The sequence below is a fragment of the Acinonyx jubatus genome, chromosome C2 (assembly GCF_027475565.1).
Source record: "Acinonyx jubatus isolate Ajub_Pintada_27869175 chromosome C2, VMU_Ajub_asm_v1.0, whole genome shotgun sequence".
NCBI classification, from domain to species: Eukaryota; Metazoa; Chordata; class Mammalia; order Carnivora; family Felidae; genus Acinonyx; species Acinonyx jubatus.
In genome coordinates this window covers 75,766,900-75,794,086 of record NC_069384.1, presented here as the reverse complement: position 1 = coordinate 75,794,086, position 27,187 = coordinate 75,766,900, and the positions used below count along the sequence as shown (strand labels likewise).

General features: G+C 35.1%; 1 protein-coding gene across 4 annotated transcripts in view; it reads right to left on the bottom strand.

The window, feature by feature from the left end:
* Positions 1–27,187, bottom strand: part of UTS2B (urotensin 2B) — a 51,141-nt gene that overhangs the window by 8,674 nt on the left and 15,280 nt on the right. The window contains exon 5 of one of the 4 annotated variants that reach the window (XM_027060843.2): positions 17,818–24,792. The exons of the other annotated variants lie outside the window; for them this stretch is intronic. Within the exon in view, the coding sequence (XP_026916644.1) occupies positions 24,767–24,792 (26 nt within the window). The 3' untranslated portion in view covers positions 17,818–24,766. Of the gene's footprint in view, positions 1–17,817; positions 24,793–27,187 lie in introns of those variants that run through there. 4 annotated transcript variants of the gene reach the window in all.

The following is a 27,187-nucleotide window of genomic DNA, read 5'->3' as shown; positions in this document are numbered from 1 at the left end:
TTTGCCTAATTGCTGATTGTTGATTTAGACTGAGAGATACTTGGGAACTTACTATACTATTCTATTTGGCCAATGTCTAAAATATCCCATGATAAATTGAAGGAAAAAAGACTACACAGTGCAAGAAATAGCAGATTATATCTGGCAAAAGAATAAATAAATTCATCATATGAGAAGACTAAGGAAATGACTTCAGAATGTCAAAAGAGATAGATAACAGAATGAGAAATTGTAACCTATAAATTAACCTAATGGGAGTGTAGGGGGACAAAATAGAACAGAAACAATCACTATTTAAGGACACGGTGGGTGTTTTTCAAGAATTGTCCAGAAATGCTAAAAAAAAAAAGATTTTTCATATTTAGCAATAATAACAAACTTTGAAATAACTAGTACTGCTGTTGAAAGATTAAGTGGATTAAGAACAATCATTCTGTTAAGAGAGACTCATGTACGATATGGTTTACAGGCTTGAACATTCAGAGCATGTTCTTGGGAGGGCTCAATAGCATGGTGTGGGCTCAATATCAGATAGAGATAAGGAAGAGGATAAGAAATGAAATTGGGAAAGAGATTTGGGGCTACTCAGGGATGCTGTGTTCAAAATGTAATGCAAAACCCATATAAATTTATAAGGTACCTCTGAAGCTAGATTGTGAAGGTCTTATCCACTGAAAGCCAGAAAGGATTTTAGCAACTGATTTTATGTGGTCAAAAATCATAATTATCTATTTTCTTTTTTTCTACCTTTCTCTTCACTTCTAACTACTTCCAGATGTTGGAAATGGGTTAAGTAGAACTAATATATTTGTACGAGAGTTTCCCCATGAACTTGAAAAGTTGAGGATCTCCCTTAATCTAGACAATTTACCTTGTTTCATATCTGGAATTAAAATCAGAGACAAGACTTTTCTCTATTCTATGGCATAGCAACAAAGGTGACCTTCAATGTCAGGAGTGTTTTATGTAGAATTTATTTAGGGGGCGCCTGGGTGGCTCAGTCAGTTAAGTGTACGTCTGACTTCCGCTCAAGTCATGATCTCCTAGTTCACAAGTTCAAGTTCCACATCGGGCTCTGTACTGACAGCTTGGATCCTGGAGCCTGCTTCAGATTCTGTGTCTCCCTCTCTCTCTACCCCACCCCCACTCATGCTCTCTTTCTCTCTCTCAAAAATAAACATTAGAAAATTAAAAAAAAAATTATTTAGAATGACCTATACACATTAACAATTTTCCTATAGATGTAATTTATTTATGCATTTTATAATTTTTTTTCAATAGTTGATGTCTTAGTCTTTCAAATGAAATTCAAAAGGCACATCTTGTGAGGTTTTTTCAGGATTTATTTTTTTAGTAGGAATTCCTGCTCTTAGTCTCAAAGTAAATATTAAATTTGTCTTATATATTAGAACGGTGGAAAATAATGGGAAATAAGTAATAGCTCACGCATAAAATATTTATCTACACCTTCTTAAATTTTAAAGGAAAAATAATTTTAGATTTTTTCAAAGTGTAATGATAACTGAAGATTAAAGATTAAAATTTTCAATCATCTGGGGGTGCCTGGTTCAGTCAGTTAAGTGTCTAACGTTGGCTCAGGTCGTGATCTCACGCTTGGTTCATGAGTTCAAGCCCCACGTGGGGCTCTCTGCTGTCAGCACAGCACTACTTGAAATGATTGTATCCCTCTCTTTTGCCCCTCCTCTGCTCGTGCTCTCACTTTCGAAAATAAATAAGCATTTAAAAAGTAAAATAAAATAAATTTTTCAATCATCCATTACGAAAATCATTGTTATCATTGAAATATGTACAATAAAGTGACAGGGAAAAATGAATATTTTCACATATTTAGTATAAAAAGACACAGTTCAGAGTTTTGCAACTATTTTATAAAAAGAAAATCCATAAAAATTATAGTAATTTTGCTTGGGAGGCCACATATAAGGTTAATTGCTGGTCTTTTGTTGTGTTTGATACAATAGCTTTGGTCCATTAATCCAAGTAGATTTAACCACTTCCTTATTTATTTTTGAAGCTTTCACAAAATTGTGAATTAGCATATTATTTTAACACACTTTCTTGTTGCTTATAAACCCCTCTGGTTTTCATGTGTATGTATCAAGATTCTTTCCTCTCAAGCATGCATTCTCTACCTTCTCATGTTCACCCAGAGAAGGACATAGGTATGAGATCTATTTTCATACGGTAGCCCCAAGATTTCATTCATTACTTAATCCAGAGATTCATAAACTTTTTTGGGTGATGGGCCACTTTGGTAGTTTGGTGAAACCTATGGACTCCTTCTCAGAATATTGTTTTTAAGTGGATAGTATTTGTAAGAGTTCAAAGGTTACCATACATAGAAACAGAATTACCAGAAAAATGTAAAAGTAATTAGTAATATAACAACATATAGGCTTATTTGTTAACATATAAAATAAGTTGCTTTAGAGAAAAGTCTAAAAACCAACAATCATTTCAAGTAGTGCTGAACATAAAAGCAATTTCAAAGTTTCTACAATGGCTGAAGTATGATCTGAATGTATCTGTGATTTCTATTTGTGACAAAGGTCTAGGTATTGTGATTTGTTCCCTGCATTCTTATTCATATTTTAACAAGAGGGTAATGAAACTGAAGATGTAACATTTTCCAGCATCTATGGATCCCTGAATTATATTGGTGTATGACTCCATATTTAAAAACTGACTTTCAGGCATATGACATGTATTACTTTATTCTCAATTATTGTAAAATATTTATAAAAGAAAAGTTTTAAATCCTGCTTATGAAAAACTTCATAAGAGATGGAAATGGAAGGATAAATGAATGATTGGGGGGAAACAAAAACAATCAGGAAAAGTCAAACAGAACAATGTCTATGTCAGATCATACTAAAATGAAGCAAAGAAACTATTGGTTCTATTTTGTATGATGCTTAACTTTTTTTCCACCTCAACTTGACACCAGCTTCATTTTCAGATAGATGTGCAAATTACTTTAATTCTCAGGGCAAAGTTAATTATGCTTTGAAGACCAAAGTATTTTCCTAATTCAGTTCATTTGCTTAAAGCCTGAAGTTAATGAATGGTTTTCTCATTTATGCAAGTAAAACAAAGCAGCTATGATTATATCCCTGGCAAAATAGCATCTACTGTCTGACCCTTTAATAGAAAATATACTAAAATTGGCCTGGAATTTCTCTAAATTCCTCACTCCTTCACACAATGCTGAGAATACCTTGTGGGAAAAAAAACAATACTAATACTCTGCATTTACTTATTATAAACATTTTTACAACTGTTATTGCTTGAATTCTCTCATTAATATTTTGAGGTCAGCAAAGCAAATAATGTTATTGGGTCAGTCAGGGTTTCTGGAGGAAACAGGCAGCATATGTAAAGTAGGAAAATTGAAAGGTTTGCTCACAAGACTTTTTACAAAAGACTGAGTATAGGGGAATCATAATGAATTTATACACTGGTCTGAAGACCATACAGATGGGTTGAAAGAATCAGTGACCTTCAGTCAGAGGAAAGTGACCTTGCAAGGCAGGGGAAATTATCCTGACCTCACTTCCAGTCTCTTTACAACACTACCCATTGCCTACCCCAAACCAAACCCAGAGAGCAAAGGAATTTTTATGTGATCCAAAGAGGTTAACCTCCCAGACTGGATGTCAAACGAGACAAGGCAGAGATTGACTCTGGCAAGCAGACAGAAGATACCCAGCGTAATTATACACATTGTACAGATCCAGGTCAATAAACTTTGCTCCAGTACACTGCTATTATAAACACTTAATTCAAAGAGAAGGACTCCATGGGACAAACTCAGAAAAAACATTTTCATTCCCACCCACATGCACCCACCACCCATTCAGTAGGAGTTGTTTCGTACCACTTGGATAAAAACAAAGGCAGTGCTACAACTCTACTGGTCCCAATGAAATAATAAAAACCCCCCTGGTTACTTTTATTAGAAAAACAACCATATTTCAGTCATTTAAATAACTATTCTTATGTCTTAGCCTGAATTATAAATATGATTGAAGTTTCTCCTGTCCCCAGCTTAGGCCCCATTCATGCTGTAAAGCTGCAGTGGGAAGGGGGTTGCTCGTCATCAGTTTATCCTCACCCCTTCCCCTACTACAGTGGACTGCCTTCTGCCTCCCCGGTCTTAGGGATGGCAATACAGAGAGATAAAGAAAAATCTGATGTGACTGATACTATCATGACCTGGCTTTATTACTCTCTGGCCTCGGTAAATGCTCAAAGTTGATTTTTGTTAGCTCATCACTTAACTCCCTCTGGGAACATTGATATAGACACCCTTGCTTCCTGCAATGTCTCTCCCCAGGCAGGTCAGTTTGCCCCTCATCCTCATTGTCCTTTTTCAGCCTCTTCATTTAACACCACCACCAGCCTCCTACTGAGGTCGCCTGACCCATCACCTCTGGCAGCAAGCCCCTCAGGGAATATGCCTCTTATAATTAACCTTAGCCAACTCTACCCACTACTTTCTCTGCGTCTCCACCACAGAAAACCCATGCCCTTGATTCCAGTCACTGAAACTGAAGCTGTCCTTATAGAACCATCTCTTCATTTCTGCCTAGAGCAAATTGTCACAGTCTTGCTCTTTAGATTTCACTGACATCGTTCTCTCAGGCCTGCCTGCTTCCACGGGCTTATGTCAAGCTGTCTAAGTTGCTTTCTTGAAGCCTTCCCTCTATAAGAGGAGGGAAAAAAAACACTGTTCTCCAATAACTCACTCCACAGAAATTCTCCTTCCTCACCTGTTCTATCTCAGTCCTTTTATTGGATTCAAGTTGGGAAAATCAGTTTGTAGGAAACCCCTTTACAAATACTGCATGAGTCTAGCATTTCACTTTGGAATGCAAGAGGAAATACTTGCCACCTACTTCTGTTTTTCCCTCAGCTTTTTGAGGCCACTGCTGAAACTGAGATAGAAAAAAAAGTTTAACATTCTGGTATATGTTGGGTTTTTTTCCAACCCCTATAATACCCTAAGAAGATATTATTATCCCCATTTTCTTTGCATATTTTCAGGGAGACAAAATGATTTTCCTGAGATTACCAGCTGGAACACTAGATTGTTTAACTCCAAGTCTAATGAATTTCTAGGTAAGCAGCAGCTTCTGATGAAGAAATTGAATTTCTGCATGAAAAAGGCACATTTCCAAGGCCCAGAACAGCAAGGTTCACTTACAATGTACACATTAAATAAATAGTTTTAGAAAAATTTTGCCAATGATATATGAGTTTCTATCCTGAGCCAGACATAAAATCAGACTATGGTTGAGAATAGCAACTGTGGTTTCATTTTGTCAGATACGGTTGCCTTTCTTGATGATAGTCCCAAAGATTAAAGATAAAAATCCTAACACTTCATTTTCCTTCCTAATTAATTGCAAAACAGTACTACAGACCTAGGCCAACCTAGATCTCATAATTTTTGCTATTTCTTTCCAGCTCTTATTTGGTGATGCCCAAAGAAGGTAATTCAAGATGGGCTCCATTTCAGAGTGAGAAACACAGGAAAATGATGCAGAGTATGGTGCCCTATTTGCATGCTTCCTTCCTCCTAATTGAAAAGCCTGGCTATACAATAGGAAATGCTCTTATCAAAATGATCTGGGGCCATTTTCCACATAACTGTTATATCACTGCAGCTCAACACCACAGATTGAGACAGTCCCTTCGGCCTTTGCTCCCTAGTCTAACTCATATATTTAAAATATTTTCTCCAAAGTGCCAATAATTGATTCTATGTATAGATTTTGATATGTATATCACCCACTCTCCCCAAGAAAGAGAATCCTAGAACACATTTTTGTGTAAACCTATTTGCTGGGTTGAAGTTCCAAAAGCTTCATTAGACCCTCAAAGATGTTCGTTAGCCAAGCAAATGAAGGTCCTCTCTGCCTTGGCCTAGTACTTTACAGCAGTTTCCAAATCAAGCATGCCTGTGTTACTTTACAGTGACTTCAGTCTTATTTATTCCAGTGCTCATGGTGTGTTTCCGAACACCTCTTCATACACCCATTCCCTGGGATAATACTTCGAAGGTGACATTATGTGTAGTCAGTGCCATCATCATAAATTTAACGGAATCCATTTAAAATTGAATTACCACTTTGAAATAGAATTCCAAAAGTCATACATCAACTTTCTGCTAAGCAAAGTAGCACCTTCTTCCATCCTCCTAAACATATCCCATTTATTAAGCCTCAGATTTCCATGTAGAGGACTCTAGTTAAGGAAACACTGGCTTCTTGTCCCCCCCCCCCACCTTGATCCACTGCTTCCAGAAGAGAAAGTAGCCATTTACCTAATAGGCCAATTTTTGAGGAGGAATTGAGAATGTTCAGTTAATCCCCTTCCTTCCTGTTGTAACTAGATAACCATGACTAGTTATATAAATCTGTCGGATCCAAGGAGGAAATAAATATAAAGACGCCCTTTCACAAGCAGGTATAAAGGTACTTCCTATATTCAGCTTGATCACTGGTACAAATGACATTTTGAAATCCATGCATTGATCATATCTTATTTCTCTATTATTTCTGAATGTGGACTCCGGATGTTATGTATTAGCCCCTAAAAGCTACATCATCATTCACTAGTTGTGGTCCTTCATCCTAATATTCTGGAATCTGAATTTAAAAGACCAATTGCCTGTTTTAAACATGACTCTGTGGACGTTGATGATTTCCCTTTTCATTCTTTACAAGGCTTTGCCGAGTCCTTCATTTCAGTCTGTCCTCCCACATCAGGCCTTCCAAGTTTGTATAGTTATATATGTCCCCCTATAATCATTTCTATTTACGTATGTACATATGTAATTTCTAACCCCAATGTAGGGCTCAGACTCATGACCTTGAGATCAAGAGTGGCATGCTTTTCTGACTGAGTCAGCCAGGCACCCCCTCCTATAGTAATTTATTAATCCTATACCTTAATTTTAAATTGTGATAGCCAAGATTGTAGAATTCAGAGGCCACCGTTTGTTTATTGTTTCCACGTGCTCTGTAAATTGTCCTGGAACCCCTAAATTGGATATGATCTCTTGTAGAATGCCAGAGCACTTTGAATCTCACTGTAAGATTTCTGTTGCTATGCAGACAAGTTGCCCAAAACATAGCAGCTTAAGACATTCATAAACATTTATGTTCTTGCATAGTTTCTGTGCATCAGAAATCTAGAAAAATTTGCCTGAATGCATCTGGTTCAAGGTCTCTCCAAAGGTTACAGTGAAGAAGTTGGCCAGGGCTGCAGTCATCTGGAGGCTATACCACAGCTGGATTATCCATTTCCAAAAGGACCCACTCAACATGGCTGGTGGCAGGAAGTCTTAGTTCCTCACTGGTGGTTGGCAGTAGGCTTTAGTTCATTGCCACATAAACCTTTCTATAGGGCTGTCTGAGTGTCCTTAGGAAATGGCAGATGACTTCCCTAGTGTGAGAGCCAACAAAGCAGGGCAGAAGCTATAATATTTTTATGATGTAGCTTTGGATGTCACACATTAATCACAATATGCTGTTGGTTACAGAAGTCAACCCTTCTCAGTATGGAAGGAGATGGCATTATGGTAGTATTGTTGGGGTTCATGTTGGAGCTTTGCTACTATATTCATCTAAACTTTATAATGTAGTAATTTCATTCTATGTTTTACTAATCTAAATTACTGAACTATTTAAAAGAACATCCCCTGTTAGCCATTACTATATCCTTCCTTTTTGCATATTACTCAAAGTTGCTGGAGTGGCATGTACTTCTTTATAGGGCCTAGCATTTTGTTTTGCTTTTAAGATGTACCAGTTAATCAGGGGCACCTGGGTGGCTCAGTCAGTTAAGCATCCAACTTCAGGTCAGGTCATGATCTTGCAGTTAGTGAGTTTGAGCTCTGCGTTGGGCTCTGTGGTGACAACTCACATCCTGGAGCCTGCTTCAGCTTCTTTGTCTCCCTCTCCCTCTCTCTCCCTCTCTCCCTGTCTCTCTTTCTGCCCCTTCCCCTCTCACATTCTGTCTCTCTCTCTCTCTCTCTCTCTCTCTCACTCTCTCACAAATAAACATATAAAAAATAAAAAAAAATAAATAAAAAGATATATCAGCAAATCAGACTGTTGTTTTTAGGGATCATTCTCCACACTCTGATTCTTGTTTCTTTTCTTGAGACTCAAAATCATAAGCAGGATCAGTAAATGCTGTCAACAATTGGGGGAAAATGTTTAAGTTCACATGAAACAACTATGAAAGTCAATGAAGTTCCAGTTCACAAAATAAGCCTTAAAATTTTAAGGCCTTGGTTATCAAATGGAACACATTTTCCTACCATGATGTAATTAAATAACAATAGGATAACCAAAAATGAAGGTGCAAACCTGTTGCTATGAGAATAGCCTTATCTGATCACCAATTTCATGAGAATAGCATTATCTGATCACCAATACACATATGGAGAGAACAAGAAAAAATTATAGGACAACCTCATTAATGACTGTAGATACAAATTTCTACCAAAAAATTCAGCAAAACAATCCCAGTAATGTATTAAAAAGACAATACAGCATTGTCATGTTGGGTTCATCATAAAAATACAATGTAAGGTTGATTTGCTTTGGAAAGACAATTAACACAGTTAATAGGGGTGCCTTGGTGGCTCAGTTCAGCGACTGGCTCTTGATTTCAGCTCAGGTCATGATCCTGGAGCCATGGGATCAAGCCCCATGTTGAGTTCCACACTGAGCATGGAACCTTCTTAAGATTCATTCTCTCTCTCTCTCTCTCTCTCTCAAAACAAACAAACAAACAAACAAACCAACAAAAAATAGTTAACAGATTGAAGAGGGAAAGCCACATCACCCAATAGGTGCATGAAAACACTTAATGAAAGTAAACATCTATACATGATCAAAATCACTGGTAAACTGATAATAGAAATAGAAGGAAACTTTTTAACCAAGTAAGGGACACCTGTTGAAAAACCTACAGCACATATTTTTATATGGTGTCACAACAATTCCAATAAACATGAAACGTCTTTATGGAGAAAATTAAAAAATTATTGAGAAGGCATGAAAGATAACCTTAGTAAAAGATTTTAGATAGTAAGATTCAATATCATAAAAATTTTAATTCTCTCCAAACTTATTTATACCTTAGATGCAATAAAATTCTAGGTAAAACTGCAAAAGAAATTTCCATGAAACTTAAGCTGAATCTAACACTTATAAATAATTGGTCATGAATAAAAAAAATGACCTTTGTCTCCTTCCATAAATAAAAAATAATTTCAAAAGCATTAAAAACATGAATGTGAAAGAACTACAAAAAGATTGTAGGATGAAATAGGAGAATACCTTCATAACATTAGAGTGGAGTCATTAATAAAAAGTAAAAATCTTGATAAATTTAAAAACAACATTAAAGATTTTCATAAAAGACACAATAAAGACTAACCACAATTGAGAAAGGATATTTGCATCTGACAAAATCTAATATTCTGAGTAGTTGTAACCCTCCTACAAATCAGTATTTAAAAGAAAAACTAACCAATAGGAAACAGGCAACAGACTTGAACAGACACTTCCAAGAGAAGAAATCCAAATAGCCAATAAACCAATTAAAAAGAAAGAAACTTATTCAAAGGAAGCAAATTAAAACCACAATGAGATATAATTACAAATGCATCAGAATGGCAAAACTGAAAGTCTGACAATGCAAGGGTTGGCCTAGATTTGAAACAATAGGAACTGTCATACATGGCTCTTAGGTATGTAAATTGCTATAACAACTTTGGAACAGTCTGGTACTATGTAATATAATTAAGTACAGGCACAGCTGACAATTCTACTTCTAAAAATATATTTAGAGAAATCCTTAAGTGTACATTAAAGTCATCTATAAGAAAATTTTCAGCTGACTAGTACATAATGACAAAAAAGAACATAACTCAATTTTCTGTCTATGATAGAAAATCTAAATAAACTGTTGTATATATTAATTAGTATAATAAAATATTATACAATAGTGAAAATAAACTGCATGTATCAACATGGACAAATATTAAAACACAAAATATTTGCTGAAAGAAGAAGAATTCATATGTTATTTCTTTAAATAAAATTTTAGAACCATCCTCACTAAACAAGAGAGTTTTGAATAATACATACAGATTATAAGGAAAAGTAAGAGAATTATTAGACCAAAATTCAGTCTATAGATTACCTCTGGGACTGAACCATGAAAGATATTCCGTGTGGAAGCAGGAACACTGGGGAATTCAAGGGCCGGTTATATTGTTTCTTAATTTGGTGCCAACAGGAATGTTCATTTTATTTTTCTTTAAACTGAACAAAGATAAATTTATAGACTATTTTGTATGTGTGAAGTGATTCCCAATAAAAAGTTTAAATACAAGTTTTCTAACTGCTGTTTTAGAGTGTAAAAAATTTTTCAGAAAGTGAATTATCAAAGAATGTAAATGTTTAACAAATCCTATTTTATACAGGAAGTATATTTCAATGTGAAGTTTAGGTTGTATTTAAAATGACCAATCCATTCTTTTTGTATTAGTTTGGCAGGTATTTTGTATCCTTAAACTATTTCAGAATCTTTTAGAATGGAAAAAGGTAGATTAGATAAACCATGTCATACCATTATTTTGTCACAAGAGGGACTAGGTAGTCAGAAAGTACAGTTTCCCCTTTCGTCTTAAGAACACTTATTTCACTATCTTACTATTTATGTTTTACACACTGTTTGTTCCTGTAAGTGTATGTGTCATAGAGTGTAGTACTTGGACATATTTTTCTTATCAGCAAAAATGTTAAGATAAATACTAGCTTGCCATTTTACTTCTAAATGGATGGAGACTGTGTAGAAATTACTTAACTTACTGAGCTATGATCATGTTGTTGGTTTATCTGCTTTATGGGAATAATTGTTTTCATTTGTATTATTGCTAAAAACTGTAAATACTGCATGGTTTTTCATATATATTTCTTTTATTTATTTTTCTTATTTGATTTCAAGGTACATGTGAGCATTTGAAACGTATCCCAAATTTTAGAAAATGAATCAAAGTAATTACAGATCTCTGGCTAGAACAAAAACATTCTTATACTCTTGGCCAGGGGTTTTCAAACTCTGCTCTAAGCAGCCTTATGTGGTTCTGGAAGCTCTTTCAGGGGCCACCATATATGGAGAAGGGGCACTTCTTTACTGAGAGTGTTCTTCACTTAACATTCTAGGCATTGATCTCTTTTATAAAGCTTTTATTTGTAGAAATGGTAAACTACAAATTGTTTGAAAACCAGTGGGCAGGACTTATAGGAAAGAATAGTAGAATCACTTAAAATGTGTAAAATGATTTCAGGTGTGTTACCTCATTAGCTTTTTTCAAGTAAAATGTGAGCTTTAACAGCTAATGCATGTCATATTCACCACTCTATCCCCAGTGCAGAGAACAAATACATATGGTTGTGCATAAATCAATAAAATATTACTTAACAAATAAATATGTTAAATAAATAACCAGGCTGGGAAGATAGACAGAGCAAGAAGTATCTAAATTTTATCAAAAAGGAAAGACAAGCTCAGAATGACAACAGTCTTACAAATGCTCACACCATCAATAAGTAGAAGAATCATATAGAATCTGAGTCTTTCATGTCCTGGTTGCTAATCAAATCTTGGGAAAAGGATGGAAGGAAAGCATGTGGAATGAGGAAAGAAGGAAGGAAAAAAAATATTTTGCTTTCCACCATTCTACAGCTGCCTCCTATTTGCTTGAGCAGAAAAAGATCAACTGTGGTAAAGAAAGAAAAAAAAATCCTCTTTACATTTATTGGACCTTTATTTTTGAAAAAAAATGCCTTGGTACTATGAACCAATAAATGTTCTGTTCTAATTTATAATGATGCATAGATTGTCATGTTTTCTTTTAAAAAAGCAGAAGCAGGGGCGCCTGGGTGGCTCAGTCGGTTAAGCTTCCAGACCTTGATTTCCACTCAGGTCATGATCTCACTCTTCGTAAGATAGAACCCCACAATGGACTCCTCTCCCTGCTCATGCGCGACTCTCTCTCTCTCTCTTTCAAAATAAATAAATTTTTAAAAATAAATTAAAAAATTAAAAAGCAGAAGTGTTACTTTTCCTGCCACCATCCATCCCACAGGTGCTCTGGGAGGTCAGTTCACATGTGTGGCACTACTCTTTTTCCCAGCTGTCGTTTCCTTCCCCTTCTCAACCAGTCCTTTAAACACCTGGAAGGGGTTGGTTTCTCACTTCCTCTTCTTATTTGTCTGGGACTTCTGAGCAGTCTCCTTGACCCTGAGATGGCTTCTCTCTTACCCTTTTCCTGGAGTTATGGTAGGGTAGTCAGTAAAAGAACTGATGGGTTCAAAGAGTAAAAATTGCATCAGTCTAATTGTTTTATATATATATAAACAAATTGCCCTTAGACATAACTCTAAATCAGACAAACATATTCCTATTTAATTGCTATGGTAATGACTTACCTTAAACTTCTGGACTTAAAACAACACAAATTTATTATCTTATAATTCTATAGGTCAGAAGTCCTATACAACAGTCCCCATATGTCATTCTATACCACTTTTCTCTGTCTCCTTTTCAGTTAAGTGTAGCCATATGATTGCTAGCCACTGTGTAGCCTCTCAATCTCTCCCTGATAGCTGCTCTGTGCTCTCTTTTGCCCAATCTGCCAGCTGGATACAGAAGTCAAGAGGTCAGCAGTCCACACTCCTTGGAGACGATAGTGGAGAATTCATTTCCTGCTTATTCAGGTTGTTGGCAGAATTCAGTTCATTTTGGTTGTAGGACTGAGGTTCTCATTTTCTTCTGAGAACTTCTAAAGGTCACAGCATTCCTTGATTCTTGATCCTTTCCTTCATCATCAATGCCAGGAGTGGTGGGTTAAGTCCTTCTCAGTTTGCAGCCCTCTGACCCACTCTTCTTCAATCATCTTCCACTTTTAAGGAGGCTAGACCACATTGGGCCTACCCAGAAAATCCAGAATAATTCTCTCATCTCAAGGTCCTTATTAATCATATCTGCAAAGTCTCTGTTGCTATGTAAGGTGACATAGATTCTGTGGGTTATGGTGTGAACATCTTTGAGGAGGTCTTGTTCTTACTACCACAAGGAAAATAATTGCTTAAAATAAAAGTCTATAAATTTACTTATATGAATAACACAAAATAAAAAAGAGACATTTTCTTTTTTCAACAGTAATTATTTATAATTACATCAGAATACCTAAAGTACAGCTGATATACATAATTTCCCTATGATGCTTTATCATTAATTTTATGCTAATTTGACAGATAACATGTTTCCTCATTGATTAGCAAGTCAAAAAATACGTAGCCAATGTAGTGTCAAGAAATCCAGAAGTACAAATGATAGACACCTCTTAAGAAGGTATGTTTAAAAATATTTTTTAATGTTTATTATTTTTGAGAGAGAGAATGAGTGGGGAGGAGGCAGAGGGAGGGAGACACAGAATCTGAAGCAGGCTCCAGGCTCTGAGCTGCCAGCACAGATCCTGATGTGGGGTTGGAACTCACTAACTGTGAGATCATAACGTGATCTGAAGTCGAACACTAAACCAACTGAGCCACCCAGAAGTCCCTTAAGAAGGTATGTTTTTTAGAAATCTGAAGAATAGAGGCAGAGGTATGTCTAGGTTAAGGATAAGCACTAAATATGTTTTTTTCAGCTTTCTCCCCACTGAGCAAACTGTTGTCTAGCAGACAGCCTTATAAAGATCATACAAACAATGCTACCTGCATTGACTAGCAAAACTAAGGGCCAACTTGGAAATGAAGATGAATGTTAATCAACAGAAAAGAAGGCTGAATTAGGTAAAAACAAAACAAAAAAAAAAAACCATAACATGGCGTCATTCTTACAATATCATTTGAGAATAGATCCATATCAGGTTCAATGTCCATTTTTATCATCTTTGTCTACACAGTACAAAGCATAGTACCTGGTTTCTGCAAAGCATTAGGTAAATATTAATTACCACCAAATTTATTGTTTTAATTACAATCAAGCAGTGTTTATACAATGTTCTATATGTAAGACACAGCAATAAAAATCCCCTGTGTTTCCATTATTCTCTATACTTTTCAGAGTTTTTAAATAAATTATTTACCTAACAGTGATATGAGGAATGCTGATAAGGTAAAAATTTGGCATCAATAAAAATGAGAGATTTTTCTTCTTATTTTTATTAAATCATTACCCATCTGTGAGTACTTAGTTATAGGTTTTTGAAAGCAAAGGCTGTGTCTGATTTATCAATCCCAAGACAGCCAGAAAAATAACTTTATATATAGTAGTTACATGATCAATGATAATAGGAAAAAATAATAGATATTGAAATTTTCATTAATTTTTGGTGTTTAAATTGTGTAGTACATATTGACAATATAATGCAAATAATTAGAATAGAAGCTGTTCAAAATGTTCTGAACAAATCTTTTTAACTCTTTAAGCTGTTGAAAATTGGTTAAGTTGTCTCTATCTTCATTAGGAAGGCTCAAAACTTCTCACAGCTCCATGGCCAGTGAAAGTCATGTACTGAGCATTCTGAGACCTCTCCATTAGGATTTTGATTTGATAGAACTAAAGCATGGCAATAACAAATCAAATTAAGATGTTTCTTCTTTCTAAAGAGAGAATTGATAGGACATACAAGCTAGAAGTTCTCTTGTAGGATTTTTAAACTTTATTTTAAATTTTTTATCTATTTATTTACTTATATTAATATGTATTTTTGGAGAGACAGAGTGTGAGTGGGGAAGGGACAGAGAGAGGGAGAGGGAGACACAGAATCTGAAACAGGCTCCAGGCTCTGAGCTGTCAGCACAGAGCCCAATACAGGGCTCAAACTCGGGAACGGCAAGATCATGCCCTAGGCTGAAGTCGGACACTTAAGCAACTGAGCCACCCAGGTGCCCCTAAACTTTATTGTAATAATGAAGCTTTTTTTTTTTTCAAACAGTATTTGGCACAGAGACTATGTAACAGACATAGACCATTGTGTACCAAGTGTATCTGGGTAAAATCTGAGGGAAGACAAGAGAGATGCACTTCACATTCAATGTTGGCATCAGCACTTTTTCCTCTCCCACTACCATTTTTCCCTTGAAGAACCATTTTGAGGCAGAGATTGGGGAAAACCACTGACAGACTTCAATCTTCTTCTATTATCAAATGAATACACCAAGATTTGAAGAGAGGAAGGGACTTACCCAAGCTAAACACCTAGCAAATTGATATGCTAATAAGACCCAACTCTCAACTGCACTGTTTGGTTTGGATAAGTCATTTAATTTCTCTAAGCTTCTGATTCCTCAGATGTGACATGGAGGTAGGTATACCCACTTTAACAGATGTTGAAAGGATAAGAGATAGTGTCTGGCATATAGTGGGCACTGATGAAAGGTAACTATCATATGTATGCCCACTCCCAAAGACAGTGCCCAGATCTGCAAGAAATAAAGGAGCAAAAGTCATTAATTAATAACTTGGACTTCAGCTTAGAAATGTTCTACGTGGTTTATTACAGGAAAGTAGTAGATCATCCAAAAAGGCGATTTGGTATCCCTGTGGATCGGATTGGTGGAAACCGTCTCTCAAATTCCAGAGGCTAATTGATTCCAACTGTGAGTACCATTTGACAAAGTAACAATATATGCAGGCTTCTGATTAATGTTTTGCCATGGGCTAATTGACTCAGTTGATTTATAAATTGCCCTTTTGATTTCCTAGGTTATAAAATAACTTTTTCAACATTTCTGTACTCAATAATATATTGATGCTAAATAACTTAAATGACATTAAAGAAGCAAAAGAATGTCCGAGATATATTTCACCAAAAAAAAAGATTCAGTTATTCTCCCAGATTCTTAAATAACTATTGAGTATTAATATGTGAACAATGGTTAAAATTCTAATTGATGTAATAAATCACCTTCACATGTACATAACTGTGTGCTAATCCCTCTATTATGAAGAAGACACATTTCAGTGACACATACCATTTTGTTGCTGATAACTACATTCCCAGAATTATGATAACATGGAACATAGGAGAGTGAACGATGTAGCAGAAAGAGTATAGGCACGGAATCAGAACACCTAATCAAAATCCTGGTTCTGTCATCATTCATTATCTTGTTTCCATGAAGATACCTTATTTCTCTATGTCTGTACACTTACATAATAACACGGTGATTGTATTGTGATACATAGTGTGGTGTTGTGAATATTAAATTAGATGCATATAGTAGTCTAGAATGTATTGGACACATAGTACATGCAAGTGATAACATCTTAGATTATAGTTCTGAAAATTTACTCTGCACTAGACCCTATACTTAGTGCTGTTCACACATAGCTTCATTTAATCATCATGTTCCATAAAGTAGGTCCTATTACTCTCTCCAGGGCCTTGAGAAACAGTACAGTATAAGGGGTAAAACTGCCAGCTAGAGAGGTCAGTTTTGTAGTCAAATCCTAATTCATCTGTTAGCTGTGGGATCTTGTTGAAATTCTGAAATCCCCCTCCGTAAAATGAGGATAATAATAAGTTCTATCACATTACATTGTGCAGAGGACTAAATCTGATATACAATATACATTTAGAATAGCGTCTGACATGTAGTAGTCAATAATAATAATAACAATTATTATTTTATTATACAAATAAGTAAAAAGCTTAGATATAAGTAAAATGCCGTATAGCTAGTAAGTGATGTAAGTAGAATTCAAATCCAGAAAACTTAAATTCTAAGCTTATATTTTAATAAGTATATTCAGTCATACATATTATATGTTTTAAACAGTAAATTTTATTTTATTTTATTTTTTTTATTTTTTTTATTTTTTTATTTTTTTTATATATGAAATTTATTGTCAAATTGGTTTCCATACAACACCCAGTGCTCATCCCGAAAGGTGCCCTCCTCAATACCCATCACCCACCCTCTCCTCCCTCCCACTCCCCATCAACCCTCAGTTTGTTCTCAGTTTTTAACAGTCTCTTATGCTTTGGATGTCTCCCACTCTAACCTCTTTTTTTTTTTCCTTCCCCTCCCCCATGGGTTCCTGTTAAGTTTCTCAGGATCCACATAAGAGTGAAACCATATGGTATCTGTCTTTCTCTGTATGGCTTATTTCACTTAGCATCACACTCTCCAGTTCCATCCACGTTGCTACAAAAGGCCATATTTCATTTTTTCTCATTGCCACGTAGTACTCCATTGTGTATATAAACCACAATTTCTTTATCCATTCATCAGTTGATGGACATTTAGGCTCTTTCCATAATTTGGCTATTGTTGAGAGTGCTGCTATGAACATTGGGGTACAAGTGCCCCTATGCATCAGTACTCCTGTATCCCTTGGATAAATTCCTAGCAGTGCTATTGCTGGGTCATAGGGTAGGTCTATTTTTAATTTTCTGAGGAACCTCCACACTGCTTTCCAGAGCGGCTGCACCAATTTGCATTCCCACCAACAGTGCAAGAGGGTTCCCGTTTCTCTACATCCTCTCCAGCATCTATAGTCTCCTGATTTGTTCATTTTGGCCACTCTGACTGGTGTGAGGTGATACCTGAGTGTGGTTTTGATTTGTATTTCCCTGATAAGGAGCGACGTTGAACATCTTTTCATGTGCCTGTTGGCCATCCGGATGTCTTCTTTAGAGAAGTGTCTATTCATGATAAACAGTAAATTTTAAACATAAAATCTAGGCAATATGTTTTTTCCCAGGAAAGGCTACAGAGAATGCATCCTCTCTCCCAAGCAGGTAAGACAACCTGGAACTGTTTGACAATTTCAAGCTACAGAAGAGAAAACTCTGCTTTTTATTTCTCTCAAGATGATGCTTAAACCAAATTTGCAAAGTCCCCAAGAGCATCACATTAGCCCTGAACCTCTCAACTTGAATCATGCCTGTTTTTTCTCTTTGTCAAATGCTCTATACCACAATGAGAAGTCAATATTACTTCAACTTTCTTATTCTCAGAATGACTTAGTTAAAAGAATCTTTTTTTGTCCACAGAGCTCTTGATCAATGAAGTTATGAAGTTACTGAATGTCCACAAATACTGGGGGGGGGGGGGTGATGCTTAATGAATACTGTGACAAACAGTGCGTTTTGAGCAGTAGCATCTTCAAAACATAGATCAGACTTTCTTTACATCTAGAGATATACCAAGTATGGTCACTCTTTAAGATTTTTAAAAATCACCACCTTATATCTGAGAAAGATCTAACTAATTGCTATTACAAACCAAGTAACTCCTTGAAATCAGGATCACAATCCTCCAGTTTCTTGATGTATTGATAACATTATGACACTGAGATTAAAACTTTGATCAGTTTCCACCTGTTCTCTATCACTTTGGACATCCCATTTGGTATCTCTGAATTAAGCCAAAACAGGTTATGATAAGAAAAAAATCATTCAGGAAACTCATTTCCATATAATTTCATATGAAGTTTTAGACCATATAAACTCCAGAGAGCTACTAAACTATCAAAAGGTAGTTGAATTAATATAATGTCTCCCGAATCACTTTGGTGAAATCCAAATTAATATATTATGTCCTTCATTTAATAAGCTTTGTTGACTATCATGAAAACCACTGTCCTTGTTATTAAAGTTTCACGATGGTATATCACAGAAGAATAGGTTTAGAATAAAACTTAACATCATGTATTTTTTTTTCTCTTTTGTCAATCATTGCAAGTGCACCTGCTCAACCATTAGGTTTCTATTTATTATTTCCTGCCATGATCACCAGGATTTCTCAGATGCTTTTTTACTTCCTCATGTGAAGTTTTATGTTTTATGGTTTATGAATAATAGAAAACATAAAAATAGATTTCTAATTTCCATTTAACTTTTCAAAACAATTTTTGGTATATTATTTCTTATTGGTACAATATTTTTTGGATTAAGTACTAAGAGATTCAAGAATATAAGGTCTATTTTAATCCAATCCTTTTGTTTTGTTTTGTTTTTAACAAATGAGGACATTGGGTCTGTGAGAGGAAATTGATTTGCTCAAAATTGTACAGGCTCTCAGACAGAGCAAGGTCCAGGACTCAGGTCTCTAGACTTCTAGACCAAAGTTCTCTTCATCACCTATAAGGTCCTCAGGGTATAATTGTCATTGTTGGATGCCAATTTCTCTGGTTATACATTTCTAAAACAAACAGAAGCAGTATGTCTGACTGTGAAAATCTTTGTTCCGCTTCTGTAGGAGTTAATGTAGGCTCTTTTAGACCAGGTTTATTTGTGGGTTTTCACCTTCTGGGTTTCACTGTAAGTGTTCACACTAAAAGTGAAACTGGTTCTAATTGTGGAAGTTTTGCTTATTATTTTGAGTTTAGGTCTAGATACAGCTGCTTTATGTTACCTAGTTTGCAGAACAAATGCTAACCTCTTCTCTGCTATATTTTGGAAAGGAAGATAATCTGGTATTTGCACAATGTCTTCCTCAAGTCATTAACATATTGGACCAAAATTTTGAGTTTTGAGTTTTTTATAGCCTTCTGCTCTAAACAACTTAAATTCAGAGAGGTGTTTTCTCTAAATGCAGTTAGCAAGTTCTAGGCCATTGAAATCAGGGTGCCTTCCTGATCAAATTTGGTAGAAATAGGACTATTGATTATGCTACCCCTTGCTGCCATATGCACTAAGACTTTTAAGAATGTAAGGCACATGTTGCTTTATTATACTGACAATTTTTTTATTTGAAAACAATTTTGACACACTATCATTCAAATATACTTACAGAACTCTCAAAGAGCAGAAATGCCATGTTTAAATTCCAGTATTATGATTGTTCCCCTTTGAGCAAAATATACAACAATTATCAATATGTTATCATAGCAATAAACAGGAAGTAGTAGTCAGATTTTCTTTATCTTTCTTATATATGTCATGGCAACATCCTTGAACCAAGATTGAAAATGGAAAAGAAATAGAATAGAGCAGGTACCCAAAGAAAGGAACTGTGGCTTGAGAATAAGCACCTAGTTTATACGTTGAAGATATTCTTCCTAATGCATTTTGATCTGTAATTATAATTTTGTGTTATTGTCTTTGCAATAAAAATATGTCCTAGAAATAAAAGGTATAATGAAACATCATGTAGTTTTAGTTCTTCTCAAGCGAAGTTGATGGTATTCCCCTTATCTATGAAGTTCTCGTAGCTTTAACAATTTCAATTTTTGTTTTTGCAGACACAACTTCCCTGGGTGAAATCACAGAAACATGGAAGATGCTTCAGTGAAGTTCTTTACACTCCTTAATGATTAAACTTTTAAGGAACTGATCTTCTGCAAATCCTTTCCACAGTTTGAACTTCAGTCCATCACATCACAGTATTGTTACAGCTTTAATTAAATTACTCAGACCACTTCAATGTGTGGATATTTTTTTAAATATACATTTTAGCTAACGGGAATGGTTACCTAGCCCCAAACTTTACTTTTCTAAGAAACAATGAAAAAACACAATACAGTGAAATACTTTCTATATTCCCACTTACATTTATCCAGTTGAAGAATAATAACTGAAGACTGATTTGTTTCTGTAAAACTTAGGTAGGATCTATTTGTTCATTATTGAGGAACATGGAAAGACAATATTGTATATGTTCTGTTAAATATTTTTTCTTCTCTTTTATCCTTTTCCTGGGAGCCTCTTTGGAAATGATAATGAGATTAGTCTTCTCTTAATGTATTCAAATTACAGTCAGGTTCAACCAAATAAAGCACAGCCTCAGTTCCAGAAATAAAAGATGTGTAAGCAAGGAAAAAAAAAAAAAACAGTAATTAAGCCCATCAATTTTATTATTCCAAAGAACTGAAAAAAAAATACCTGCAGGTCAGGGCATATTGACAGAATTAGGAAGTGAAGGATATTAATCATTTATCAGGTTTGGACATCTCATGGTGCCTAACCACTTTCTCTAAATTACAACTGGTAGGAGGCGCCTGGGTGGCTCAGTCGGTTAAGCGTCAGACTTTGGCTCAGGTCATGATCTCGCGGTCTGGGAGGTCATGATCTCGTAGTCTGTGAGTTCCAGCCCCACACTGGGCTCTGTGCTGATAGCTCAGAGCCTAGAGCCTGCTGTGGATTCTGTGTCTCCCTCTCTCTCTTCCCTACCCCACTCATGCTCTCTCTATTTCTCAAAAATAAATAAACATTAAAAAACTGTTTAGTTACAACTGGTAGTTAATTAACAGTAGCAGTGGCTGATTATGAGGAGAACAACCACACAGGAGTAACAGAGGAAAGTATGGAAGAAGACTAGGAATCATCAAAAAGTAAGCCACTGGACCAGTCTGGGGCTTATTAAGTACACGTAATTTTAACACAGTACAATAAACAATCTTTTTGATGCTACTGACTTGCCTAAGAAACTGTTTGACTGGTTTCATATACTGTGTTTAAAAAGGCATTGAAAAGTATAATGTGTTTAAGAATGATTTCTTTAAATGATTCAAATTATTTTTAATTGATCTATCGAAGTATAAAATTTGATACTCTGGAACGCTCAGTTCTCAACAATAACTACAATATTACTACAACTTAGGTATATAAGCCAATGGTACATTGGGTATGCTTTTAAAACACAAAGACAACTTATTTCTTGAACCAGAGAGTAGCCGAAGTTTGTAAAACCTCTGGAAAACGTTAAACACTAGCAACCACTGTCAGATGGACCTGATATATGGGAGGAGAAAAGTTTGATGAATAGGGCAGAGTTTTATTTTAGAATATAAAGGAAGAATGTTATGAGAAGGTATATTCATATTACAAGAGGTGAGAAATGGATAGCTGTTAATTTTAACTAAAATTGAATAAACGTATGATCCAAAGAATGCAATCAAAGACACACAGAAATGAACATATGCACTTAGAACATGGTTGGCTTTGTATTCTTAGTTTAGGGAAAATTTCTTCAACTGCTGAAAGTCTTCAAATTTTAGAAAAATACAGTAAATGAATGATTTTGTTAATTGTGATAGATGGGCCATAGCAAGGAGAAATGAATTTTGAGAGAGCTAACCAATTCTGTTTTCAGAAGCTTGCATTAGAAAGTTAGCAGTGGTACATGGAAAATATCCTGTAGGACTTTCTATTTGAAATAATTACTGAAGAAGAAGTTAAAATGTTTCTTGCCAGCTTTCTTCAACCTTCTGTTCAATTTTAGGAATGTGTTCTATTCCTTGGAGGTTCTTCCTTCCCTTTTTCTCCCATTTGGTTATCTGTAAGCTTCTAATCCACTTGGATGCTGCTGCTTCATGCATTGACAAAAGGTATTAAAGCCTACTTTAGCCTAAAATTTTCTCATGGTGAAGGTTTAAAGTCGAAATAAACAAATTGATTTCCTATCACCTATATTTTTTAATGCAAAGTTATGCTTATGGCATTCCATTTAATTAAAGTCAGAGGTCACAATGTATGGATTTATACTCTATTCTGATGTGTAATAATGCATTTATCTCATAATATAATATATATACAAGACTTTAATGAACAAAAAGAGAAAAATGTTTTCTCCACTTATAACTATTTTATTTCATGTTATTTCCACCACTACTTTATACAAAGTAGAAAATAAATCAACAGTACACCAGTTCGAAATAGGGCATTATTTTAACATAGCAGGAAATTAAAACATGATTTCTGTTCAGAATATGATGAGTCATCTCATTCATTTGTGAAGCTTCATAGAGCAAACTGTGAATATGGATTTCTGTGTTCTGTCATCAATTACATAAACAATTTTTTATGAGGGATGTTTTATGATGTCACATCATCTTAAAATTTACTCACACTACAGAAAGTCTAACAAATTCTACCTTTAATCTACAGATAGCTTTAGGGATTAAATTTCTTAAAGCAAACTATTAAAATATAACTTAATGGATTCTCCTAAAAGGAAGAAGTAGCAAAAGACCTTTCTGTCTTACTCCTAAAGATTCAAACTGCCTGCATATTGTTTAACTATTCCAAAGGTAATAAACATGAGATGATGAAAGCGGGAATTTTTGTCTTTCTTCATAACAATATTATGTTTCTGTTTACTACTGGTGTAAATATGTAGGAATAATCAGGCATGATTGAGCAACTAATATTTATGTACATTTGAGTGGTTCCTAACAAGTATATATATGGCACTTTAGATATGTCGCTCAACTTGGTTTGTTTTATGGTTTTTTTCAACTTAAGCAATATTGTTCATACTCTGCAATAATTTTCTCTTTAAGCACCACAAAATTGATATCATGTAGGTAAACTGCATTTCCCCCATATTGTGAAGTAAGGGAATGTGAGCAGGCTGGCCTTGCCATCTAGTCTAGTCCTTAATGTTATTTTAAGTTATGTTAACAATGTTTTGGGGCTAGAACAGGTGACACACAATATTGAAGTTGAATTCCCAGCCTTGAATTGACTAAGTAAATAAGCTTGTTCATATGTAAGCAAGAGCAAGTTTGATATATGGATGTGAAAAGGAAAAAAAAAGAATCAAGAGAAATCCAATGAGTTCTTTTGTTCTGTTTATTTTTTTGGCACAACGAAGCTAATCTCTTATAGACATTCTGAGTCTCAAATAGTTCGTGATGCTGTGGAGGAGGCATAGATGAGAATTAAGAAACCAACAGGCAAATTGTTTTATAAGAAAGTTTTCTATCTCTGAGACATCTAATATCACTTTCTTCCAGAGTCTAATAAACCATATATTTCTGCTCCCAGTAATGTATTCATTTGGTTGTAGTAGTTTCAGTGACAATTGTCCAAATGAACAGAAAAGAGATAGTAGTTAGCACAATCATAAGAAAGAGAAAGGACAATGATGCATATTTTTTCCATAAGTTGATACAATTAAATTTATTTTAATTTCCAAGATGATTTTTAAAATACTTTTTTAAAAAAATTTTTAATGTTTATTTAATTTTGAGAGAGAGACACAGAGCGTGAGAGGGGAGAGGCAGAGAGAGAGAAAGGCAAAAAACCTGAAGCAGGTTCCAGGCTCTGAGTTATCAGCACAGAGCCCAATGTGGGGCTTGAACTCAGGAACCCTGAAATCATAACCTCAACTGAAGTTGGATGTTTAACTGACTAAGCCACCCAGGCACCCTTAAAATATTTTATTTTTTTATTTTAATGTTTATTTATTTTTGAGATAGCACGAGCGGGGTAGGGGTAGAGAGAGAGGGAGACAGAGGATCTGCAGCAGGCTCCATGCTGACAGTCCTGACAGCAGTGAGCCCCATACAGAGCTAGAACTCACGAACCGTGAGTGAGATCATGACCTGAGCCGAAGTCGGAGGCTCAACCGACTGAGCCACCTGGGTGCCCCACTTTTTAAAATATTTTAATTGATAGCTCAAAATCAGAGTCATCATGAGACAAAATTATATGTAGAAAATGAATCTACGGAAAGCATACAATAGATACAGCACTGTAAATTTTAGCACTACAAGGCCATTTGATAACCCATGCCATGCAAAAGTGCAACTGATTTGTCATCATGCACAACTTAAACCTTAAGCATACAGTATGCAGAATAAACGCCATCCTTTCTTTATGCTCAAATAGCTAGAATCTTTAAGTAGTGGTGAGTAGATGTGTATCTTTTTCTAACGTTCTTATCTTTTTGTATCCAGAGAAAAACCTTCAGACACAGTATTTCCAAAAGCAGGCTAAAAAAGAAAGCAAAACAAATTCTTTATTAGGAGGATATTTGATGAAATATTACATTTGAATAAAATAGTTTATGTGTGCCAGTATGAGAGAGTTTTGTGAAAGGAATGTTCAATATGGAGTTCTTAGCCTCATGTGCATCTATAAATTAATTAAAATTAATGGGTGATGGGCCTTAAGGAGGGCATTTGTTGAGATGAGCACTGGCTGTTATATGTTAGTGATAAATCACTAAATTCTACTCCTGAAACCATTATTACACTATGTTAACTAACTTGGACTTAAATAAAATTAGAAAACCAAAACAAAAAACAAAACAGAAAAGAAAAGAAAATTCAGCTTCTTCATCCCACTAGCCACATTTCTAGTGCTCAGTAATGAGTTGTATCTAGTGACTACCATAATGGGTAATGCATTAGAGAACGCTTACATCATCACAGAAAGTTCTATTGGACAGCACTGTTCTACATTATAATGTATATAATACTATAAAGAGAATACAGTAGGTCATCCTATTAGATATGCCCCTTTGTTTTATATTTGGGGTAACTGAAATCCCAAAGAGGAAGTAACATAAGCAAAAAGTATGATAAATATGTTTCTATTTGCTGGGGGGAAATGAAGGAAGAGAGTTTAAGGCTCACTTTGAAAACCATCAAATGTTATTTAAGTAATTTAATTATCACATCGAGTCTTCATATGCTTCAGAAAAATCAAACCAATTCTATCAGTTTTTTAATCTTCAAATGCACAAATGAGTCCTTTTAAATGTTCTGTAGGCTGTTCCCAATCATCAGGCTTGTAGTAGCTTCATAGAACACATTATAAATTTCTCTAATTTCCTTCCATCTAAGTGGTTTCTAAAATTATGACCCCAAGAAGATGGATCTTTGATTCTCTATTTATTAATGGGAGCACAATGAAAAATGTTTTAAAAAAACTCAGTACTGTTAAGATACTCTTTGAAATAAATGCTAAGTATATCTACTCTCCAAGTTTCCCTCCCTCTCTTCTCACTGTGTAAACTGTAATCCTCAAGCTCATTACCACCTACACACACAGTGTTATGATAGCACTGAGTCTACTTTTCATTTCTACAAGAGTCACATCCTCCTTTAAACGAAACTACATTCAAATCCTATGAAAGAAGTTTATTTTCCATTCTCATCTTCTTTTTATAGTGTGCTTCAGAAAGTTATCATCACTGCCCTTTCCAGCCCTTCAGATATCACTGAATCAGTCTTCCAGGAAATAAATCTACATATATCCAAAAATCACATCACATGAGTGGCTCGATGAAGTATGCAATGGAGCATAGTTGGAAAATTTTGGACCCGAATTAAAGGAAGTGTCATAAAAGATATTCCCTGTAGAGCAGCCAAACTCCTTAGTGTTTATCCATCATTTACCATCTAGGTGAAGAAAAACTCTAGCCGGTATTCTGGTGTTTCTTGATCTCTGTCCGGTTCACTCTTGTAATCCCTATTTTTAGGAGGATATTATGTGCTAGGCAGCTATATATTTATTTTTCATCTCCCAACCCCAGGTTTCTTCAAATGTGCTGCTTCTATCCTACTTCAGTTTATGCACCCACAAAGCTCAAGTTATTAGGAGTGCAACTAAGTGAATAGATTGGAGTGAAAGCTAAGGAGAGTTTTTTTCTTCTCTTTTTTTATTTGATAAATTTCACAGTACAGTTTTTAAATTTAAGGTGTATAATGTGTTACTTTGATAAATTTATATATTGTAAATATGATTGCCATTGAAGTAGTATTTGTCATATTACATCATTATAGTGCAATATTATCGTCCACACTCATTACACTGTGTATTAGATTTCTGTGGTTTATTTCTACACGGTAGAAGTTTATATACTTAAACACCATCAACCGTAACCAATCCCTTTCCCTCTGTAATCTCCTGGTTGCCACTATTTTACTTGCTACTTTCTTCCACAGGTTTGACTTTAGATTCTACATATGAGTGATATCATACAACACCTGTCTTTCTTTGACTTATTTGCTTAGCAAAATGTGCTCAATGTTCACCCATGTCATTATAAATGGCAGGATATCTTCCTTTCTCGTGGCTGAATAATATTCCATTGTGTATATGTACCTCATTTTCTTTTTTATCCACTCATCTGTTGTAATACACCCAGAAGTTGAATTGCTGGATCATGCGGTAAATCTGTTTTTAATTTTTTGAGGAATTTCCATATTGTTTGCCATAGTGGTTGCACTAATTTACATTCCTACCAACAGTGTATGAGTTCCCTTCCACCACATCCTCACCAGCACTTGCTGTCTCTTGTCATCTTAATGATAGCCATTCTAACAAGTGTAAGGTGATATTTCATTGTGGTTTTGATTTGCATTTTCCTGCTAATTAGTG